Raw genomic sequence first — 22,965 nt, 5'->3', positions numbered from 1 at the left:
GCCTCAGGCCCTCTCCCTCATTTCCCTTTCATCAGAGGCAGGGGAACCCACCCCCCAAGGCGGACGGCGTCATCCCCTGTGTCCTGGCCTTTTCCTGACCCCCAGCTGGCCCGCGCCACTAACTTCTGAGACTACAGATATGCCCGAGGGTTTTTAGTTTGTTTTTGTCCTGAAGAGAAAAACCAACCTTCCGTCTGCTTCTTTACAGTCAAAAGCACAGACGTACACGACACTGTGCCGCGGTGGCTGGAGCCCGGTTAGAGGCGACGGAGTACACCCGTGAGCTGGGCGTGGGGCCCCGTGGGCATCCCTGTGTCAGGCTGCCCCTTGCTCAGGCAGAACCCACGTCGTTGCAGATGCGTGACACTAAATTTGTGAAGCTTTCAGTAAGGGCTCGTCAGTGTACCCTTCGGCCAGTGTTCGAATCCTCCCAAAATCTGCCTTAGCTTCCAGGGGCCTGTTGGGCCATCCGCCACCCCATCAGATTCGCCCGCGTGCGTTCCGCTCGGACAGTGCGGTCCTAGTTCTTTGTGGCCGGCACAGACTTCTCTCCCACGGGGGAGCTGGGACCGACCCCCGAGTCAAGGGCGGGGTCCCCCACTCGCCACACGGACACCCTCTTACTGATCGAGACTCAGGCCTCAGGCCTCGGCGTCCATCTGGCCAGTCCTCTCCCCATACACGCCGAACCGGAGGTCGGCGGGTCGGCTCTGCTTGGCAAACGTGCCCTGTGGCTTCCCGCTCACGACGTCTGGACTCCACCCCTCACCCTCCTTCCTGCTGCGTCAAGATGCCCCCGGCACTAAGGCCAGGTCGAATCCCGCAGGGTCCGGGCAGCCTGTGCCAACCGCTCGCACCCGAAAGCGTGTCCCCCTCCCCCGAACCCCTCGCCGAACCACGACGTGCCCGCCGGGAACGGCTGCCTCGTCCTGTGCCCTCTCTGCCGTTGGGCAAGGGTGTGCGCCTGTCTCACCTGGCCCGCCGGGAGCTCGGTGGGCAGAGACCGTTTCCTCTCCCGCCCCCACGCCTGTGAGCGCAGGGACGTCCACGGCCCCCTCTCTGTTCCCTCCGATCGTCCCCCTGGGACCCTCACTGACTTTCACTTCATCCCTGTCTCTTTCCACAGTACAGAACTGTTTTACTTTTATTATTATTATTTTTTAATTTTGAATTCACTCTGCATCATTGGAAAACCTCCTTCCTCTAGGTTTGGTTTCAGATGCTTCAATAAGCATAATAATTGTCCCTTCTTCTACCATTACTAAACCAATGCGAGAATATCACAGATTGCGAATCCACCGTGGGCAGAGCCCTGGGCCAGGCGGGTGTGTTAGAGAAGGCAGGAAGTCCGGCCGGTGAGGCTCAGTGGTTCAGCGTGACCCCTGCACCAAGAGGTCGCCGGTTTGATTCCCGGTCAGGGCACATGCCCAGGCTGTGGGCCCATCCCCAGTGGGGGGCGTGCAGGAGGCGGCCAGTCGATATTCTCTCTCATCCATGTTTCTCTCTCCTTCTCCCTTCCTCTCTCTCTAAAATCAATAAAGAAAAAAAATTTAAAAGAATACAGAAAACGTGGATGACATGGTACAGAAGGGCATGAGCTCAGAGTTCGTACATGTGTGTCATATATATGTTCTATGTAACATGCATGTTGTGGCTATGTGTTACATGTACGTTGCATGCATACGAAACCACCCAGCGGATATGCAGGATGAGAGAGCGTTGGGAGCTCACAGCAGAACCACTGGAATGAACCGGGTTTATCAGGGGAAGTGCTTTGGGACATGTGGTTCGGACCCAGGTTTCGAAGAAAGAGAGGCAGGGTGCCAGAGAACAGGTCCTCGCCTCGTCGTCACCCTCATTCCCCACCATTGCTCAGCGCCGGGTCCACTGTGGACGGTCCGGTAGCACCGGCCACGTGAACAGAGCGCCGCGTGCCGAGAGCCCAGGCCACGCGCGGAAGCGGGTGCATCTTCCTGGCGGGGCCGAGACAGCACACGGGAGACGGAGAGGGAGGGCAGAGGGAATGCCGGGCTGGAGGCTCTGCCAGAAACGTGGGTTCTAAGGGTAGAGACAGACGCTGTCCTCTCCGTCCGTCCATTTGCTCCACACATGCTCAGTCAGCGCCGACCACGGGCCGAGCTCCGCGTGGAGACCTGGCGCCGTGGGGAACCGAGCCGGCCTCTGGTCCCCGGCTCGGGCGCTCTCCGTGGCCCCGCCGCCATGGGCACGGGCGTGACTCAGGTGGCTGCTGCTCTGTCTCAGCAGACGGCTCTGGCGGAGGGCAGAGCCCCGGTCACCACGGGCTCCAGCGTGAACCTGTCATAACAACATGATCGGGGGGCCGCGAGGAGGTTTAAAACTTGGGGAAGAACCTTGTGCCTGGGAGGGTGTCTGGGACTGGGGAGCGGCTGAGGGAGCCGCTGGGGAACCAGGCTGTTTACTTATGGGTCCTTGCAGGAGCCCAAGACGGCCCGTTTCTGTGGGTCCAAATGATGAGATAAGAGGAGAAAGCTCTTGGGTCAGGAAAAAAAAAATCAAAGTAAAAATTTTTTTGTTTAGTTGTCCAAATTAACAAACTCTTTGACATAGGTCTCTAGAGCCATGGCAGAAATGGATTTTATTAGAAACAACAGACATAAAAATTTGTATTTAGGGACCAAAGTGCAGGTCAGAGGACACAGCAGATTCAGATTACGACAGAGGTGGGAAAGGATGTGACCTTGGAGAGGTACTTCCAACAGCACTGTTCAACGAGAGGACATGGGGCCGTGTATTTCTGAAATCTTAGGAGTTTTAAGATCGCTGCCTGTTCGTGGAAGATTGTGGCCTCATATTCCATCTCTCATTTCTTTCTCCCCCACCCCCAGGATGACGGCCTCCCAGAAAATGACCATCAGCTGTCGGTAGCGGGGAAGATAAAGAAGCATTTCAACACCGGCCCCAAGCCGAACAGCACGGCCGCTGGAGTTTCTGTCATAGCAGTAAGCATCTGAAATACCCACCTCTGACTCTCCGAAAGCAGTCCACCTAGGGGACGGGCGTGGCTCAGGGGATTCCACCCAGAGACAGCAGACGGGTCATTTCTTTAGACAGCTCGGCCTGGTGGAAGCACGGAGGGCGCTTGGGGCTAAAACCCGTCCCGCGCTTCTGCCGCTGATTGGATGGGTCGCCACATCATTATCCAACACCTCCAGGGCGTCTTGCAGTTTATATTAATTTCATGATTTATTTCTTGAAGCAGAAAACCTCCCCCACACCGGACTGTGCGCCAATGCAAACTTATGGGCTCTTAGGAAAGGAATTCAGAGTGTCCTTTGGCCAGGACCCGGGGGGGCGGGGGGAGCCGCACACCATCACGGAGAACTGGGACCCTGTGGGTGTGTGCACGAGGCCAGAACAAAAGCCAAGGCAGAGCGGGAAGCTGAGGTGGTCAGGGGAATTGAATCGTGTGAGCCCCCGAGGAAATGAGGGCGCCTTGGACCTTAGAAATTTTGTCTTGTGAAGCGGAAGGTCTTTTAACGTTTAACGTTTCCTTGACGGGGCGCACAGGATTTTTTCCCTGTCCTGTACACACAGACACACACTACATGCAATTGGAGAGCAGCTCCGAGATTAAATTGGGTAGAGAAATAATGAAACCTCATACTTCCTGGTGTCGGATTCTAGAGTAAATATATTCAAGTCCCAGATTACTTGTTTTTAATCATTTCCTCTTTTTTAATAGCATATTCAATGTGAAATCACGTAAGCTGTTTTTCTTTCTAAACAAAGAAATTAAACACTATGTTATTGAATTGGTTAAAAAAAAAAAAAAGTCCGTATGCTACTGAATAATCCCTAATGCTCGTCCGCAGGGCTGAGTATTGAACTACGTTACGGCGTTTTTCTTTTCGTTTTTGGTTGTGCTGAAGCTCCAGAGAGAAGTAAACACATACGAGTGAGATATTCGATACAACCGACCCCAGATCTGGGTCACTCGACACTCCACGGGGCTTCTGGGTGCTCACATGCAAGCATACGCCTTCCGGGACTGTTTGCATTCCATGTTTTTGATGGAACCCTTCCGTGAGTTGCTGGCTCCTGAGTACCCCTGCAGTGTGAAATAGGGGGCATCCCTGCATTTCGGTGCTGCTGAGAATCTAAAATTGCAGGTTGTTCTTCTTGCCCTCTCTCTTTAGTTCTTTCTGAGGACATTCGACATAGAAGTACAGCGACTCGTGTCTTCCCGCATTGTCGGTATTCTTTGCTATCGGCTAATATTTGATCAGTGATTTTTTTGAAATAGCGTGGTGATTCTCAACGAAACCGGACACCCTATGCTTTGTCTTCGTAATTCATTCGAGAGATGTGTCTATTCCAAACTTTTGATCCCCCAGTCTGACTTCGGAATGTCCCCGAAAAGGACTGCAGTTCTGCCCCTGCGGGGGCTCCCGGCTGCTAGGGAGGGTGCCTTGCCCATCGCTGTCATTTTGTTTTTGTTTTTGTGTTTCCTGCTTTTTCATTTTAATTAGCCTCTGGTTAGATTTGCCTGGTTGCTCAATCATGGTTTGTTTGTGGTATTCTGAGATCTTAGAATGACTGAGGGAGGGGACTTCAGGGCAGTTCCCCAATGACAGATGAAGCAGGTATGAGGGACATCCTCCTTATCCAAACCTGGGTCAGTTCCAAAATGTAAAGCGTCATCTAAGCAGATTTCAGAAAACGCCAGCTAGTATTTGAAGATCAAAGGTCCACTAATTTTTTCCCCATAACTATCATAATTGGACCATTTTGAATGTAATTCAATATCCATTTCTCAGATCATCACTCACGTTTCCATGGGAACTGTACAAACGGGTCGTAGACACGCATTGCGCAATGGACTTGGTGATGCTGACTTCTGCCTCAATTGCTTGCTTAACGTTCTTTATCCACGACAATGTTAGAAGTAATTATCAACTTAACTCAGAGACAAAATAATGAGCTTTTTGGAGAAGTATCTGAAAAAAGAGCTTTGGGAGCTCTAAGTCCTGATTCACATGCTGACTGTCACCACGACTCTTTCAAGCTCGAAAGAGAGTATCACCGTAAATTTCGTTTCTGGAGAAACGGCCGTCATAAACACATGCGTGCCCCGTCTCTGGACCGCTTTCCCCCCTGCGTGTCCACACCCCCCACAAGACCCTGCAGCGGGGCGCACAGTCCCAGGGCGGGGCTGGGGATCAGAAACCGTTCAGTTGGGCTGCCTCTGTTCTTATCTTTCGGAATAGTACGAGTTAAGTCGGCTCCTGCTCCAGAACAGTCTTAAAGTGTAAAACCACAGTCTCCGAGGACTGCCACAAGAAAAGACAGCTTTGGAATTTAGTAATATTCCAACTCAAACTGAAGTACAACTGCAAAGGAGCAGTATTCTGCTGTGAGGCAGAGTCTAAGTGGTAGATAGAAGGGGTACACTTCCTAAATGCTGCGTCCCACAAAGACCATTTGACAGTGTAACAATGCAGTATAATGATTAATTCACGCACATGCTAGGAAGCCCTGTAATTAATATAACACTGTAATGACTTCTATTTGATGGATACAGAAAAAAGCTGATTCAGCATAAATTTTATTCAGACAGAATTTTTCCCATGGGCATATGCTCTCCCCAGAGGCTATCAAGTGATGTATTTTATTTTAATCTGCCTCTATTTTAGGACTGAATTTTTTGGGAATTATATACAATCTTTAAAATTTTTTTTAAAAATGCTATTTAGGATGTAGTGTCAAGCTGCTTGTTTTTTGGGTTTTTTTTTTTGTTTTTTTTTTTCCCAGAAAATCAACAATGAAATCATTAGTCTTTAACTGGCATTTCTCTTTCTTTAGTTAGAAACCTAACTTACCTGCTGGAGATTAATGATGCCTATTAAAGAATCATGACACATTTTCTCCCTGAGAGTGACAAAGGCAATGAAGAACCGACCGGCACACAGACTCAAGACACAGGTGGAACATATCACATGACGTGGTTTAACATGCACCTGTGCTCTGGGCCTCGGTGTTTCTGTTGGTATCGTCACTTTCCTTCTCTGCTTCCCGCCCCTGACATTATGAAGACCAAAGAAAGGACAAATGATAACTTTATATTAAGGTTGCAAGAGGTCCTTGAGTCGGCTCGGGGAGTAATTATCCGCTGGGCCTCCCAGGGACCGCACAGTCCTTCTGGAAGGAGAAAGTGTTCTGACATCCAGGTCAGACAGCGTGATTAGGCGGAAACCGTTGTCCTGAACGGGCCAGTGTTCTGCCTCTCACAGAGCCTCCGTTGTCCCTCAGCTACCTTTGCCAGGAGTTGGAGGATTGAAAAAAAAAACCAGAACAGAGAAAGGGAAACAAAAGGTTATTAAAATGCAATTTATATACATAAAATGGAATTAGAGATGACATTTTAACGGTGGACTTCTTGAGAGCTAGGGGAGAGGAGGGAGGCATTATTAGATTTGCTCAGCTTGATGAAGAACCGATGACTAAGATGTCAGTTCCGATTTATTTTTCCTCATTTAATGCTGTTTATTATTTTAACCAATCATTTTCAAAATGCTTTAAAGTTCTTTTGCATTTTGCTCATGCAAATAGAGCATTTCAGTCTAATGGAACAAATCCATACTAATCAGAGTGAAAATAATTGCAATCCTAGGACGCCAGTCCGCAGTGACCTTTGCACCAGGGGGTTCCGGGTGTGGTGTTACGGACACTTGGCCTGTAGGTGGCAACAGAGAACGAGGTTCCAAGGAGCCCTCTTCTCCACTGAAACAGAAATTCAGGCCTTCATCCTAACAGCGAGCATACTTCGACTTTTTTTTTTCTAAATAAAATGATATATGTACATTCTTTAAAAGCTGAATATCTCACACTGCTGCTGTGTGAACACGGGGAGGGTCTGGCTTACCATCCGAATACACACCTCCCAGGGGTTCCGTGTCCGCACCTGGCGCCCCGCATCAGCTCGGATACCTCCTCGGATTGAGAAGTAGAGTCCGCAGCACGGCCGGCGCGACCCCCACTGGAAGGCACCCACCACCTCCTGATAAAAAACAGGGTGCAACTGGGCCTGTCGTGACCTGGGGAGTGGGCACCCAGCATGATTCCTGTTTTTCAAATTTGGGACTGAATCTTTTGTTCCTAGCTAGCCAAAGGCCACCACCTTATTCCTGGAGGAACAACTTGGAGAGCTCATCCGTCTTCCATGTATGCCTCCTTCTGTTCATCATAGCACGTAACTGCAATATGCATTTTTAACAAGCAGCTAAAACTATGTTTCAATTTTTATATTTTCACAGAGAAAATTGACTGTTTTATACTATGTCCTTTTAAAAATATTTTTTATTGACTTTTAGAGCGATAAGAAGGGAGAGGGAGAAACAGTGATGTGAGAGTGATCGTGACCGGCTGTCCCCTGCGCCCCCCCTACTGGGGATGGAGCCTGAAACCCAGGCACATGCCCCGACCGGGGGTCAAACCGGCAACCTCTTGGTGCACGGGATGATGCCAACCGCTGAGCCACACCAGCCAGGGCTCAGAAACGTAATTGGTTTTTTAAGTGTCCCTCTGATTTTGAAGATGAATGCATAAAGGAGGAAAACCAAGTTACTGTGATGTGGGGATTCAAACCTCGAGTCTTTCCATCTTGTATTTCATTTTTATGATGCCCTCAAATTTAAGCCCAATGGAGTAAGATTTTCAGGGGTCCAATTTGCTTTCTTGGATGTGGCCAAAGCTGATGTTAGTATTTTATTTAATCATAAAGCGTTTTCCTTGCTATAGAATCTGAAGAGGTGTCTATACCTTTTGAGGCTACGAAGACATTGTTCAAGGTGCATTCAAAAATTTGTTTGACAAATTAGATTTTTTTCTAACCGATGGCCTTGGAGTATTCATGAGGGATCAGTGTCTTTTCTTGCCTTTTTATTTTCAGTGTGCAGACTTAGCATGTTAGCCAGTCACCCCACAGAAGATACATTGTAACTATATTTCCATGTATAGTCGCAGAACAGCTTGGTCTGGAGTCTTAATTCTGTAGCACAATGTCGATCCACTGAGTTGCCCGTTTCTCTCTGCTCAGCTGGACCACGGGTTTACCATCAAGAGATCAGGGTCTTTGGACTACTACCAGCAACCAGGAATGTATTGGATAAGGTATGCGATGGTGCAGCTCCACAGTCGGTGTTTCCATGGCAACGTGCTGGCAGACTCCATTAACCAGTTCCTTCAGTGGATAAACATGCTTTTGATTTGTTACCCAGTCCATATGCTGCTTTATCAGTTTCATTTTAATCTTGATTGAGATGCCACACCCCCTCATTCCTTTTTTTCACCCATTATTCACACTGACATTTGCCAGCTTCCTTTCCATTGCACATGCTCAGTATCAATTTCCCTCGCAGTTAAAAGGACAGTATATTTCGTGTAAATGCCAAAGCATTTTCCGGATGTTGCCAATTAAAGAATGATTTCTAGTGCTCTTCTGTCCCTGAGCAAACGGAACAACAATGGTACCTTAGTATGCGTTCTATGGAAGCATATACTGTCATTTTAAAGTCATCAAGCCCTACCTTGAACTTACTAGAGGAATGAAACAATGCATTTACACAGTAGTGGTAGAAGCTCCTCCAAGTAACAATGAGCTATAGAATGCATTGTGTGTGTGATAAGCTTGTGTTTTCCAATTCTCCACCTTTTTGTTTTGTTTTGTTTTGTTTTCATTTTATTGTTACCTCTCTCCCCCTGGAAACCCCTTTCTGTACTAGCTATTGCATGAATTTATTTTTCAATATTCTGTAACTGTCAGATTACTTAGCTGGCTTATCTGCTCAAGCAAAAGGGACTCTGGGAGGTATTGATTTTTTTTTTTTTAACTGTGTTAAGAATTCTATCCAATCGTTTTTCTATTCCAGGCACTGCCCTGGTCCCCTTCAAGGGGCATGGTCTGTGTCCCTGTAAGTTGTCCACAGGCAGGATGGTTTTGATGATGTGAGAAATGAATTTGAGAAGGAACTCTTCTCCATCTTGACGTTTCTGACACGACCTCATGGTAAAGTCCACATCTGAGCGCCTGCCAACAAAAAGTCCACTTGGTTTGGCACTTGTTTCGTCCGAGGATGGAGCCCAGCTGCAGTCACGCGGCGGCCTCCTGGTGTCATTTGTGGGTTAGACGACTGAAATGTAAGGGAAGGAGGGGAGGGAGAGAAGGAGGGAGGGAGGGAGGGAGGGAGGGAGGGAGGAGAGAGGAAGGAAGGAAGGAAGGAAGGAAGGAAGGAAGGAAGGAAGGAAGGAAGGAAGGAAGGAAGGAAGGAAGGAGTGTGTATATTTAGACGTATATGTGTATACATACACACACAGGGTGGGGCAAAAGTAGGTTTATAGTTGTTCGTATGGAAAATAATACAATAATTAATAAATAATAATACAATGAGGCCTGTTTCACATACTAACAACTATAAACCTACTTTTGCCCCACCCTGTGTATGTGTATATATGTGTGTGTATATATATATCCATATGTGTGTATATATATATATATATATCATTCTATATCATTCTAACCGCCAATTATTGTTCCTAATTTTTTATATAATTAGACACTCAAAGGATTTAGGGAAACAGAAAATGTCAATTTGGCACACTATCCAAATATACTCTGATTATGATCATTTCTAAGTCTTTTTAAAGCCAGAAAATACACAAACTTCCACAAAACGCTGTCCAGCCTGATTTACCCTCCAGGTTGTTTGCATTGTCCGGGTGGGGACGGGTGCAGGCCGCCCCCCAGATTCTGTTGACCTGTGGAAATTAGCCTGATAGATGTAGAGAGAGCTGTGGTCTATTTTTAGCCTTCTGTGGCGAGGGTGGGGGTGTGTGTCAGTTATAATTTGCCTTGGTGAAGACTTCTGTTTTACTTTTATGTGGAGGTGATCCATCCATCTCTTACATTTTACGGGAAGATAATATATATTCAGAAGAGAGCACATAGGAATGAACATCTCGGTGAATTTCCACAAACTGAAATGCCCCCTAAATGGCACCAGGTCAGGCAGAGTATTTCTAGCCCCCCAAGTCCCCTCTCTGCCTCCAGGGCCCTTCCAGGAGGGCCACGTACCCCAAGGGCAGGCACTGGCCAGGACTCTATCTGCATTAATTAGCTCTGCCTGGTTCTGTCCTTTGTATGAATTGAATCACTCCATAGCCAACCTTTTCTAATTGTCTGCACCCTAACCGCAGGCGTGTTAACCAAACATGTGAGTCAAGTTGATACACAATTAAAAATGGGCATCAAATATGTCTAATTGCAGTTGTGCCTGTTTTTAGAACACGAATTACACATATAAACTAATCTCATTTCAATACAAACCGTAGAAAATATGATCCGTAAGTGTGTGGGTTACGGGGGGGCAGAAAGCCAAGGGGACACGTGGCTAATGAGCGTGGCCCAGTGTAAAAGCGGCACTTGACTCAGATCCGGGTGATGGTCCCATCGGCAGACGAGATGACAGAGCCCTGAATAATGGGCAGGAGCAGATGGGAGATAATGTCTTTTCTCTCTCCCCCATCAGCGGCTCTGCGTTCCAGCTGGGGGCAGTAACAACAGTGTTTCTAGTTAATGCCTTAGAAACAGAGCACCCAGTATGTAAAGCTAAATCGGAGAACTGATGCGAAAGTCTCATTGGCATATATGCTTAATTAGGAAGTTTTATAATTGCCGTTTAGCCCCGGAAGGAGCTCGCTCTGCTCACTGTTGCAAACGCTCGCTTGCATCTCCACGAGGCGGGAGCGTTCGTGTAGCCCACACGGTCCCATGAACAGCCAGCGCCGGGAGCACCTCACGCCATCCTCGCTCACAGGCGCCGGAGCTGGCTGCCCCACTCCGAGCGCAGCCCCGGGACCCCCTGCGCAGGCAGGGCACAGGCTGGAGAGGACCCTCCGGGTTCCCAGAGTTGGCGCGCCCCCGATAGGCTTTGGTGGTAGCGGAGCAGGATGGGCGAGCATGTGCTTCCTTCTCTCCTTCCTCCTCCTGCTGTTGGCACAGGGCTGCTTCCCCACTGTCGCCAGGGCAGCGCATCCTGCTTGGCTGATGTTTCCAGAAGACCTTGCTGTCGCCACTCAGAGCCTGGGGGACACTCTCCCAGGAACGAGCTGCCTGGGACACCCCACGCCCTCATGGCCCGCCACAAGCCCAAACGGACATTTTTACCTCGTTCCATTTCCCGTCCTGAAATGCGTCCTTATTCAAAGGGGATGTGGTCACACGTTTCTGCCTTTCTCCAGCGAAGCTGTCACGGGGGCCGGCGCTGTGGCCGGTGACACATGGAGAAGAATTCCTCCATCCTCTGCAGCCAGAACGGGGTACCCCGACTAAGTGAAACACATATCAAAGCAAGACAAGCTCAAAGTGCTAAGTAAGACAGAAGAGGAGGTGAGCTGGCGGAAGGGGGCGACCAGCCCTACGCGGGGTTGGATTGGAGGACCTCCCGGACAGGGGGTAATGAGGCAGAGCCGTGGGCCCGCGGTCTCCGCAAGGCTATTACATGCTGTCATGCTTGGTTGTTAAAAGGAATGGGGTCAGTTAAACGCCTCTTGCTCAGCACAGGTTTGCAAAAGTTTCCGTGAAACCAGAGGACCAGCAGCTCCGTGTGAGGAGGCTCCGTGGGAGCTGCAGGTTGCCAGGCCCTGCCCACCGGGAAAGGGCCCTGCAAGGGGGGGGGGGAGCAGACGCCTCTGTTCTCAAAGGGATTGGCCACTCCGCCCCCCAGCCCCCTGCCCCGCAACAAACTTTAGAAAAGTCATAGATTTAAACTCCAAAACCATCCAAACTGTGATTCCAGAGAAAGGTATCAGGAAACCATAAGGGGTTTTGCAGCTACACACGGACCCCGAAAAGCAAGTTATCGGGTCCAAGAGGCTGGAAAGATGGCACGTTTAGTGTCACAGTTCCGCCCGCGATCACGAGGGACCCCCGGGCCGGGAAGCGGGGCGTTCGCTGTCTGAGATTTCATTCTGGTTCGTTTTCGGACGTTCCTTAAGAGAGTATCCCAGGGCTACGTATTTGTCTTTTGAAAAGTGAACCAACTAGTGATCAGAAGTTAGAAGTTGCCATGGCATCCAGGACCTACTGCCTAGGGGTCGACCGAAGTGAGCTCCGGTCCATCCTCCTGAGATTCCCGAGGATTTCGTATCGGTCGAGGTTTTTACGCTGTCATCTACTTTGACCTTACTTCACCATCTCTCTCTGATTTAAAAAAAACAAACAAAACTGCACTCTTTTCTACGTATTCATTCCTGCCAGACTTCGACTCCCAGTGTTCCCCGGGGGGCCCACCCGCTGAGACAGTATAGATTGTATGGGGTCTCAGTGTGTGGGAAAGAATCTACCATAAAGAACTTAATCATAAGTATTGACACACTTACTCTATTAAGAAAGAGTGTAAATGTCAATGCCCAGAAGTCAAACAATTCTCAAATATCTGTCGAACACATGACGCATAGAAAAACATAAAAAGTCTTAAAAATGGAGCTGAACCCGGCTGGATTAAAGATCAGCAGAGCAGAGTCTGTAGCTGGCGGCCTGCCGTTCGGAAGCCTGGGTTTGGACCCGGCCCGTCCAGCTCCCTGCAGGGTCACCTTGGCCAAGCGCATGTCCTTGCTCTGTTTCTCCGATTCCCCGTCTGCGACAATGAGCAGAGCGTTGTCAACCTTCCAGATCTGTGGGGAGGGTTCCCCGGGCGGGCAGCCTCGCAAAGGGGCCTTCCCAGGGCCCCGGGGGGCTCAGAAAGCAGGCTCTGCAGGGTTTCTTCTACTTCAAAAAAAATTATCCGTACTTGAGACAGATTTTCCTGGGCAAGTTCTCTCCAGATCAAAGCACTTGTTACTGAAATAGAACCATGAGCACCATGATGCTCGGGTCGGGGTAAACTGCCAATACTACCCCGGTGTCTAGGGCATTACATTGTACCTGAAGGGGGCGGCGACAGCCCCAAACCCTGATGAAGTGGAAGTTTAAAATGTGATCCTCTGAGGCAGGGGCTGGCAAACCACAGCCAGGCAGCCAGACCAGGCTCATGCCCGTGTTCGCAGAACAGTGTCATTGGAACACAGCCTATTCCTTTACAAATGGCCTGCGGCTGCTTTGGCCCCACAGCCTCCGCGCTGAGTCCAAGAACCATATGGCCTGCAAATCCTAAAATGTGCATTATCGGGCTTTTCCAGAAGTTCTTCAACTCGTGTTCTAGGGGAAAGATGTTTCTGGATTAAGAGGCACCGCCTGGTAGACTTGTTCAACATGGTATCTCCACCACCTGGGGCACGCTGGGCTCTCAGTAAACCCTCGTAAATAACTGCTACAGTATTTAGTAAATGATTCAGCTTCCCAGTGAAGGGGGGTTAACCTAGAGGATGGTGTGGTTCTGAAGAGTTTGGGGTGAATTGAAGTTTGGACGATGAAATCACATGAGAGGCTCTAGAACAGCATCCCATTGACAGCAAGTTTTGGGGTTGAAAGGCGTTACCCCCTCACTTCCCTGCTTAGCGCGGTCTGATCCCCGTAGTGTGTCTCGGGATGAACTGCACCTGTGGAGGTGCGCTAGGGGACCAGGACGGGGAGGGAAGACCGTGGCGGCTCCATTGGGCTTCAGCCGTGGGAAAATCGGTCTGCAGGGCGAGGACCTCGTGATCTGGTCACGGATTTCTGGCCACTGGACTGTCGCCCTCTCGGGAGCCCACTGTGGAGCTGGGCCCGTCGGGGACCCTGTGGAGACCAGCAGCTGGAGTCTAGTGTCAGAAACGGGGAAGGGGACGGTGGGAGCTCTCCCGGGGAGCCCCGGAGTCACATTGAAAAGAGTTGCACCTAAGACGTAGCTCTGGGGGCCATTTTAATGGTCCCCTTCACTTTAGGGGAATACTCTGTCCTGTATCTAGATACTTGCATTTCCTGGCGAGACCCCAACAGGGTGGTAAAGCCAAACAGAATAATGCCAGTAACCCTGGCAGTAAGCCAGATGCCACGAGCAGGTAGCCAGCTCGGTGGACTGTAGGTGTGACGTTACTAGCAGGTGGACAGCGCCCAGGTGGCCAGGCCGCGGAGCCAGGGCGAGGGAGCCGCCGGACGCACAGCCCGGCCCAGCTCCGGGAGTATGAATAACGAATGGGCTACAGGCCACATGCACGAAATCGTTCTTTTATTGATGAAATGAAGACCGTTTGTGACGGTGAGCGATACATTAAGAAAAGCAAAGCGGAAGAGCAGTCAGCGTGTGCCCTGAAAAATGCACCTACGTACACGCAGTAATGACAGCGCGGCAGAAACGTCACCCGCCGGCCGCAGCTCTGCCGGGGCCCGCAGCCTGCCACCCTGGGCTCCAGGCCAGAGGCGGCTGGCGGTGACCCTGAGCGCATTCCTGGTATTTCACAGGGGAAAGTGTCCCCGGGAACTCCGTCCCCCTTCCTGGTGGACTGCGAACCGGGGCTCTGGGGTTAGGAGCCATGTCCATGGCCACGTCATTAGCTGAGCTGGGACAGAGAGCTTGCTCCCCCGACGCCCCCCAGGCTGCTTCCAGGAGGGACTAAGCTAAGGCTGCCAGACCACGGGCATCGCGGGGGATGGGCGCGCAGAGCCACCGGCCCGCTGACCTGCGCTTCAGCCCTGGCCTGCGCCCCTGGCCCCGGCTTCCCTTAACCTCACAGAGCGATGCGGGGCCTGGGCCCTCGCATGTACGCTGATCTCACATTTACTGTCAGAAGTCGGGACTTAAAATATCTGAGTTCTGTGTGCATTTTTCAATGTGCATGTCATTTCACGGCGACAAGAGGCCACCGACTTAATTCAGTAGATGCATCTATTGGTGAAACGCATGTCCTTGGTGTTAGAGCAGCACAGGCTCTCCTGCGCGCCCTGTCCTGCGGCAGGCCCCAGACGCGACAGACATCACTGCTCTGAGGTTTCCGACTGCTGTGTGTGCAGCCACCTGAGTTGCTGAGGTTATTGTGCCATTCCTGTTTGCACACTTGACCCAGCAGCCTCTGAGGACACTGTGATGACCGAGCATTGACCGTCTGAGGCAGAGGTGGGCACTGTCTCTTCTGGCTGGGACAGGGTTATATGAGTTTCTCTATGTCATTTTATTTGTTCGACTATTTATTCTGTTTCCCAGGATCCCCAGTCCCGGATTCTTTAGCCAAGCCCAGAACGCAGTATCGCAGTCGTTAACGGGCATCTATTTTAAACAACTGGACGAGAGCCTCGCACTTGGTTTCTGCTGGTCAGCTCCAGCATCTGAGGTGGTTTCTTGCTCAGCTCTCACCTGTGATAATTAGCACCAATGTGACCATGCAGGCTGCAGATCCTCTTACTCGCTCCCACTAAAGCGACACCTTCCTGAGGGAACACGGGAATTCTGCCGCGAGTCCACTGGTGTGGGTTCCGACCATGTCCGTCATGGGGGAAATGAGGGACAAAATAATACCCCTCTCAGGAAGCCTTAGGTTTTCAGGGCACATCAAGGCAATACCTGAGGATAAACTTACCTTCCAAAGGCAGGCACTAGGGAGGGGAGACCCTTATTGCTTGATAGCTGGGCATTTCTTGTGGTCGAGAAAGGAGAAAGCGTCCTTCAGGGATGTTGGCAAAGCTCAGGATCCGGGCTTGCGATGCAGCACTTCACAGAAACTCTTACATTCCAAATGCTTTCATGGGGACAAGTGTATTTAAAAATTATGTAATCGCGCAGTGTTCTGTCTTCCTGCCGAATTCATCGGTCCTGAACCACATATGTGGGCCTCAGAATTCAGTTGTAAAATTTAACCAGCACCTAATTTTATAGCCACAATTAAAGTTCTATAGATTTTACATATTACAGAGCTTTTGTGGTGAACAGTTGGACCATGATAAATGGTTGGGAATAAATAAATATATGAGAGAATATTAACGTCATCTAGTGTACGCATTGGGTCGTATCTGGATGAGAAATCGTATTCTGAAATACTGACTCATAATACTTATAACTCCTTACTCTTTTGTATTAAAGAGTTGCTTTGGGTTCTATTTTTTGTCATCCGGAAAGTGCATAATCTAAAATAATCTAATTCTGATTTAATTAAGAAATATTTAGTAAGCGCCTAATGTGGGTGCCACGGTCCGCTGGGCATTCTGAAGATGCAAGGGGGTTCAGCTTGCACCCCAGAGGAGCTCATGCGTTGGTTCAGAACTACGTGCAGAGCAGATAACAGGGGCACAGATGCAGGGGTGGAGCAGGGAAGGCAGCCTGGTCAAGGCGGTGCCCTGCTGAGGAACTTGGGAAGGAAAAGGGCGAAGCGGTGGTCAGATCTGGGGAGACCGATCGGTGTGAGTAGGCAGGAAGGTGGGAGGTGACGTCGGGGGGTAGCGCACCTTGAGCCAGGAGGCAGAGGTGAGTGTCAGTGATACACTCCGGGGGACCGTTTTGACTGTCAGTCAAGAAAACCAAACAGGAAATGTGTTACTTTATAGAATCTGGCAGGTTCAAAGGTTGGGTCTGACTCCAGTGATGGATAGACTTAGCACCCGGTCAGAGCCTGGCTTCTCTTCATCCCTCCACTCTGCCTCCCGAGTCGGCTTCCGCTGGGGCCTCATGTGGCCCCAGGAGGTGGGACGGAGCTCGAGGCCCCCCCCTCCCCACGCGGGGCTCACATGGATGTGAACATGCAGTCCCAGCAAGTCTCCTGTGTCCTGTGCACGGGGCGGGGCGCCCACCCTGCCCACCCTGCCCGGCAGCGCAGGTTAGCTCCTGGGCCCCGCCCCCTCGTGGAGATGGGGGCAGGGCCACCCTCCCTGCAGCCTCGGAGAGCCAGGCACGGTCACACTTAGCAAAAGGTGCTACGCAGGACCAGATGAGTAGCAGTGGTTCTGCTGATGTTCCGGCTCATTTTGAATAACAGGAGCTAGACACTGACACTTCTATTGTAAGCGTGCCGTGCGTGTTAGGACAAGGAACTGGACTTCATGAGGGACTCTGCATAAATCAGGCCTGAGGGTGCTGGACCTGTCCGCTTCTGCAGAGTAGACTGGAGTGTGGGTGCTCAGGAGGGAAGTTCTGAGACCTCTGCACCTTCCTGCCTGTCAAGAGCCACGGCCTGCGTGTGGTGTGCGGTGAGCGGTGAGCACCCAGGCAGGGTGCCCAGGACTTGGTCTGCCCACCACAGTGTGCCAGGAAGACAGAGGCAGCGGCAGCCGTGTGCAGGTGGGGTGTGGAGGGACAGCAGTGCCGGGCTCCAGGGGACCCAGGGAAGGAGAAGTCCTTGAAACGAGCCACCGCCCATGCGGCTGGGGCAGAGGGACCAGGAGCCTAGGGCAGAGCGCTGTGGACAGTGACTGCTCCGGAGCATCGTTGAGAGCACGTGGTCAGGAGCCCTAGACATCACTGTGGGGCTTTCGAGAACACCGCAAGGGCGTGGGTGACTAGGGAACTGCCCCTTTGCCCTCAGACCCAGGGCTCCCTAGGAGGCTCCAGGTCCAGAGTGGGACTGTACCCCGTGTGCAGACCCTGAGGGGACCTGAAGCCACCGGTGTGGGAAGGCCTGGTTCTTTGGCCTGTGATGCTGCCTGGGTCAGTGTCCTCTCCCCACTCACTCTGGTTGGGACGGAGAAGGAGTGAGCTTTGGGGTCAGTGGCTCTGTCCCACTCTGGTCCAGTGGCCTGCAGAGCACATGGGCAGAGATCACTGGGTCCAAGCAGAAGTCAGTTCCGTCCACGGCAGCGAGATACGGGGAAGCCTGGGCAGGCAAAGCAGTGGACAGAGGACGCGTCCTAAATTCTCTTCACCTCTTTACGTCTGTAAACCCAGCAGAAACAGCCCTAGTCCCGGACAGGTGGCCATGGCATGATGTTTCCAAGGGTAGCTGGCGAGCCGGTGCCCCTGAAGGCGTGGCGGCCTGTGGGCAGCAGGGTGCCCGGACGGTGCGCCGTGTTAAAGCTGCCAGTCGGGGACACTGGTGGGAACTGCAAAGGGACGGGCAGGGGTCCCGGGAGAGACCAGGACTGTCGTGAGGGGTGAGGGCGGTGCAGGTGGGCCTGGGCACGGGACCCTCCCCGCACGGACTCGGCCCGCCACCAGCTTCTCCATGAACGGGAACATGGTATTTATAGAAAAATGGCCTGTACCGTGGCTGCAGCCAAGGGTGTGACTTGCTGTAGCTGAGTAAGTCATGGGGAAGTGGGGTCACCGTGGAGACGGTGCCAATGCCAATGGGGGGGGGTATCTGAGATAAAGTCTAATGCAAACTTTATCTCATACTAATCTGCACTTAATAAAAATATATACATTGTGAGCGGTGAGAACCCAGACAGGGTGCCCAGGACTTGGGCATATATATATCTCGTACATCACATAGTGAGGGAAGCAAAGCCCCTTCCATTTCTGGGAGTCCTGGCTACGTAGGAAGCTTCTGCACCCCCTCTTCTCCTACAGCAGCTCTGGGAGGACAGGTTAGGCCTGCTCCCCGTCTACCGGGGAATGGAGAGTGGTTTGCACAGGACAGAGCAGAACTCGGGGTCCTGACTGAGCCTGTGCGCTTGTGTTCCCCACGCCAGGGCCTCGGTTCGCCAGGCAGAGTTCAGCCCATGCCAAGGACTGTTTTCTTTCTCAAGAAGGGAGAAATAGAACTATCTTTTATGAGCAAGAAAAGAGTTTATATTACTCTCGCATTAACTACAGAATGGTTTTTATGTAAGTCAGACTAAATACATGTCTGTTCTTTACAAACATTCATCTCTACACAAACAGAACGTTTTCCGTTTGCTTTGAAAGCAAAAGACCATGTGCTGTGACTTTACAGTGTCTTAAATAAAGTTAGGAATTTGAGTTTATGATGCTGAAAATAACATAAAATCAGTGGGTATAAGACCAAGAACTATATAAATGAGGGTCCTTAAAAATTTGACAAGTGGAAGAATGAAACAGACATTTCAACAGACCAGTTATTGAATCATTGTATTAACAATCTAGTGAAACGAGAGTGAATTATTGAAGTTTATCTTCCTAGCCGAGTCTATAAAACCGGGCTCCAGTCTGCGGACGGTTTAAAGCAGCGCTGTTCGGCCTAACGAAGCCACGCCGACGGCTCCCCTCCCGCCTCCCGCCCCTGTTTATGAGTCCGCTCGGGGACTTTGATGGCCCTGCGGGGAGCGGAGCTGGCCCGACGCTGCCCTGCCCGGGATGAGGGACTCCGTTTCACTTTGTTCTCAGAACCAGGCCGGCTATAAATTTATCTCTGTTCTTTGAAGAAGCCAATAGTAAATTTTCAAGAGGAAAAAATGGTGGTATAGATCCCTGTAGAGGAAAAGTCATCTCTTAAAAGCAAAACAACCCCCAGGCTACAGCCTTTGAAAGGGGACTTCCACACAGGATGCCGTCGGCCCTTCAGCTCGTGCCTGCTCCTCTGCCTTCTGCGTGAGCCCTTTCCGCAATGGCCGGGTCCCCCCACACCTTAAATCTGGGGTGAAGTCCTGCCGCTCCCATTCTGATGTCATGATCGCTCCCAGAGCTGTGGGGCCCGTCCTGAGGACCCCTGAGGCTCCCCGGGAGAGAGAGGCAGGCTGGGAGCGCCCAGAGGCCTGCAGCTCAGCTTCCTAAGTGACCACATACGAGGACGACAATGAACCTAGCGAAGTAAAATCCTCGGCAAGGTTTCCCTTTGGTTTCATTGATTCAAAGCAGTTGTCGACGGCAGGCGTTGGCTTCGTTCAGATGAAAACAGTTCTTCCCAGAGCCTCGGCCGACTCCGCATCCGCTGGTAATGAGAGGAGTTAGACGGAGGTGCTCACACAGCTGGATGGGCCGGTGGCTCTGTCTCCATATCTGACAGTGTCATCACCTTCTATCTGGACTATCCCGTTGCCTTGAGCTGAATGTCAGACGCACAGGCCTGGGGTCCCCACTCACCAGGGGTCTCCAGATGGCCGGGGAGCCACCAGAGGTAATAGACGCAGAGTTAGGAGAGGTAGGAGCGGGGCCGGGCAGGGACTGAACCCGCGACATCATCCATCCTGCCTGTGCCTCCTGGTCTCCTGATCAGGTGCTCCTAGGAGCTACCTCTTGGGAAGCTCTCTGCTCCCCAGCAGTGGTAACTGTTGTCAACAAAAGTAAGCCACAGTGGACAGGCGAACTGGGCCAGTATAGTTTCTGACCTCAGGAGTTCCCAAGTTTCTTGTACCCTTTCCCTCAGCCTAATTGTCCTCTTTCTCATTTTATGCCCCTGCTAGACCACCGCTCTTGATAAGGAGAGGCAGGTTTTCCGACGAAGACGCCACCAGGATGTGAGGAGCCGGTACAAGGCGCAGCCAGCCCCGCCCGAACTCAACTCGGAATCCGAAGACTACTCCCCGAGCTCCTCCGAGACTGTCCGCTCCCCCAACTCGCCCTTTTAACAGGCCCTTCCACTCCAAGTCCTAGCTTAACCCTTTGAGACTCTGAGGTTTGTTTTCCAAATTGATGTAAAAGTTTCCTCGGCTCTATCTAACCCTCAGAAACAGGAAGTGTGTTCTCTGGTATCTTTGTAGCAATTTCCCTTTGCCTGATGAGATGATACATTGTTTGTGAAGATGCCAACTTGCTAATAGGGTCCTCAAAGGGTTAAGGCAACTTTTTAAAACTTAAAAGCAATGAATGTTTTCATCAGTCAAGCTAGGATCTGCAGTATGTAATCGACACATGTTAACCCTCTGAGTGCATGGGCGGTGGGACCCCTTGGGGAATTTTTCAAGCCGTTGGATGTGTAGATACGTTTCTTGGTTTGGCTGTAAATCTAGGTGTGTTTTAAGATGCCGAGGTATCCAGACAAGAGAGGCATCTGGAATGATATCTTACTTGTCCTTTTTTGCGGGTTTAGATGATGGCAGACTTGTAACTTAGGCACAAACACCCCTCTTTCTCCTTCACAATCCTATTAAGAAAGGGACTTTTTCCATGAGAGGCATGACTGCCAGCTGCCAAGGGTCCCGCGTCCCACCTGGAGGGAACTGGGTCTGTGGCAAGCAGCCCGACCCACAAAAGAGATGGTGCCCCCCCAAACTGTCTCCTTGTGAAGATGTGCTGATGACGCCCCAGAAATGCTGCTTCCACATCAGCTGCTGCTAGAGCCAGCACAGACCCCGGGTCCCACACTGTCCTGTGTGAGGCGGGGGAGCTGCCGGCTGGCTCGAGACATCTCCAGAAACACGGGAGACAGAGCAATAACGGCAGGTGCTCCGCGGGGCTGCTTTCCCACAGAGCGGACAGCGATCCCGGTCTCTCCTCGCCTGCTTTTCCATGTACTGCCGTTGTCGGCGAGCCATCCAGAGAGCCGCCTGCACACGGGCACGCCGGGGGGCGAGGAGAGGCACAGCGGGGAACAATCCGGAATGTCTGTGAGAGGGGTTGGAGGGAAACAGACCACCAGTAGGATCGTGTCCTGTGCACCTGTGGGCCACCTGCATCTAATCCCCCAGTGAGAACAGGGGAGGGGAACTGGAAGTGACCCCTGAGGATGAAACTTCCGTTCCCTAAGGTGCCCTCTTCATCCACCGCTGTCTTGAGCCATCAGAGGGTCATGTTGTTTTCTCTCTGTGGGCCAGGCCCTGCCACCGAATCTTTCTCCCGAGCCCTGCGTCTCCACTGTGCTTGCGTGGAAGTGTGTGGCATTTCGGGGTGGGGGCCTCCTGTAGGTCTGTCATGCTTAGAGAAGAAGCTGGCCATGGTGTCCGGGAGGCAGGGCCAACTCAGATGTCCCCCTGTGGTTTGCTCAGCTTTGTGAGTCAGGAGACAAGCAACGAAGGCTGTCTCCTAAAATCTGCCTCTCGACGGCTGAACGGCACGTACAGTCTCTGTCTTGAATATACTTCGAGATCAGAAGAAGGTCTTTAACCTTTCCTACGGTTCTTGATTTCCAAATACTCGTTGGTCTTCGATTGCTGCTTTTTACTCTTCAACTCATAGACTATGGACTATATTAATATAGAGTTTAAGGTCATAACATGTCATGATTTTTGCAACATTATTCTCTCAATTGTTTGCTCTTGTACATTGAGGGTCATTTCTCTGTGTTGTCCTGACATGTGAGCAGTAGACTGTTTATTGAGAGATTTCCCCCTTTGAGAGAGTCCCGAAATGATAACACGCAGCCTCACAAAGTAACACGACTCCACCGGGCCTGGGGCGAGGGGAGCGGACGGAGCTCCAGGAAAGGTGTTGGTGTGTAGAAAGATTCCGCGTCAGGGAAGAACCCTGAGCTGGCCGCAGACGATTGCTGTCTCTGGAACTATGAAGCGAAGCACCATCCTCAGTAACAGTGGAGAAGCCGTACGGCTTGGCCTCAACTCTAAATGTGTGACTGAAGAACCTACGGGCAGAGACCTACCTGCGGAAGGTGGTCGCTGTCCTTTCTTTCTTGGAGTTGCTGCTCTCCCGTGGACACTCCACGTCCTGCTGCAGCATCTGACGGACAGAACTCACGGTGCGTGTCTCAGGCCTTTCTCCATCCGAGTCGGGGGCGGTGGACCCTGTGACGCTGGGGGGTTTCCCAGCAGAGAGCGGAGAGCAGCTCAGAGGAACGCAGGGGAGCCCAGCGCATCCTGCAGACCTTGTGACCTGTGCCGAGTAAACAGTGGCATGCGACCTGTCAAGGAGAAATTCTGCGCAATCAGAGGGAGTGCAGTCTTCTCCACACCCAGCGACCAAGCCCCCGGAGGCAGAGACGTGCTCGGAGGGTGGACAGCCCAGCACAAGGCATGCCGATCTCCGTGCCCGATCCAGGCTGCTTGCTTTTGGCCAGTGCTCTCTAACTTTTGTCATGACATTCTTGGGATAGTTCAAGTTTGAAATAATTAAGTGGTGGTGTTCTTTAAGGAATTTCTATAACCAAATTGATCTCTTTTTTTTTTTCCTCACTTCATCATCGGATAAATATGTACCATTATGGCAGTGTGCCTCTGTAATTATCAACTTAATCACT

General features: G+C 51.3%; 1 protein-coding gene across 1 annotated transcript in view; it reads left to right on the top strand.

Annotated features, from left to right (window-relative positions):
* Positions 1-20,297, top strand: part of DCLK1 (doublecortin like kinase 1) — a 361,421-nt gene extending 341,124 nt beyond the window's left edge. The window contains exons 16-18 of the mRNA XM_036250158.1: positions 2,868-2,981; positions 8,078-8,151; positions 20,240-20,297. Coding sequence (XP_036106051.1) covers positions 2,868-2,981; positions 8,078-8,151; positions 20,240-20,297 — 246 coding nt within the window. The remainder of the gene's footprint in view (positions 1-2,867; positions 2,982-8,077; positions 8,152-20,239) is intronic.
* Positions 20,298-22,965: the final 2,668 nt, after the last annotated feature.

Source organism: Molossus molossus, unplaced genomic scaffold (genome assembly GCF_014108415.1).
Source record: "Molossus molossus isolate mMolMol1 unplaced genomic scaffold, mMolMol1.p scaffold_m16_p_9, whole genome shotgun sequence".
Taxonomy (NCBI): domain Eukaryota; kingdom Metazoa; phylum Chordata; class Mammalia; order Chiroptera; family Molossidae; genus Molossus; species Molossus molossus.
The sequence above is the reverse complement of the archived record's forward strand: the minus strand, read 5'-3'. Positions and strand labels throughout refer to the sequence as shown.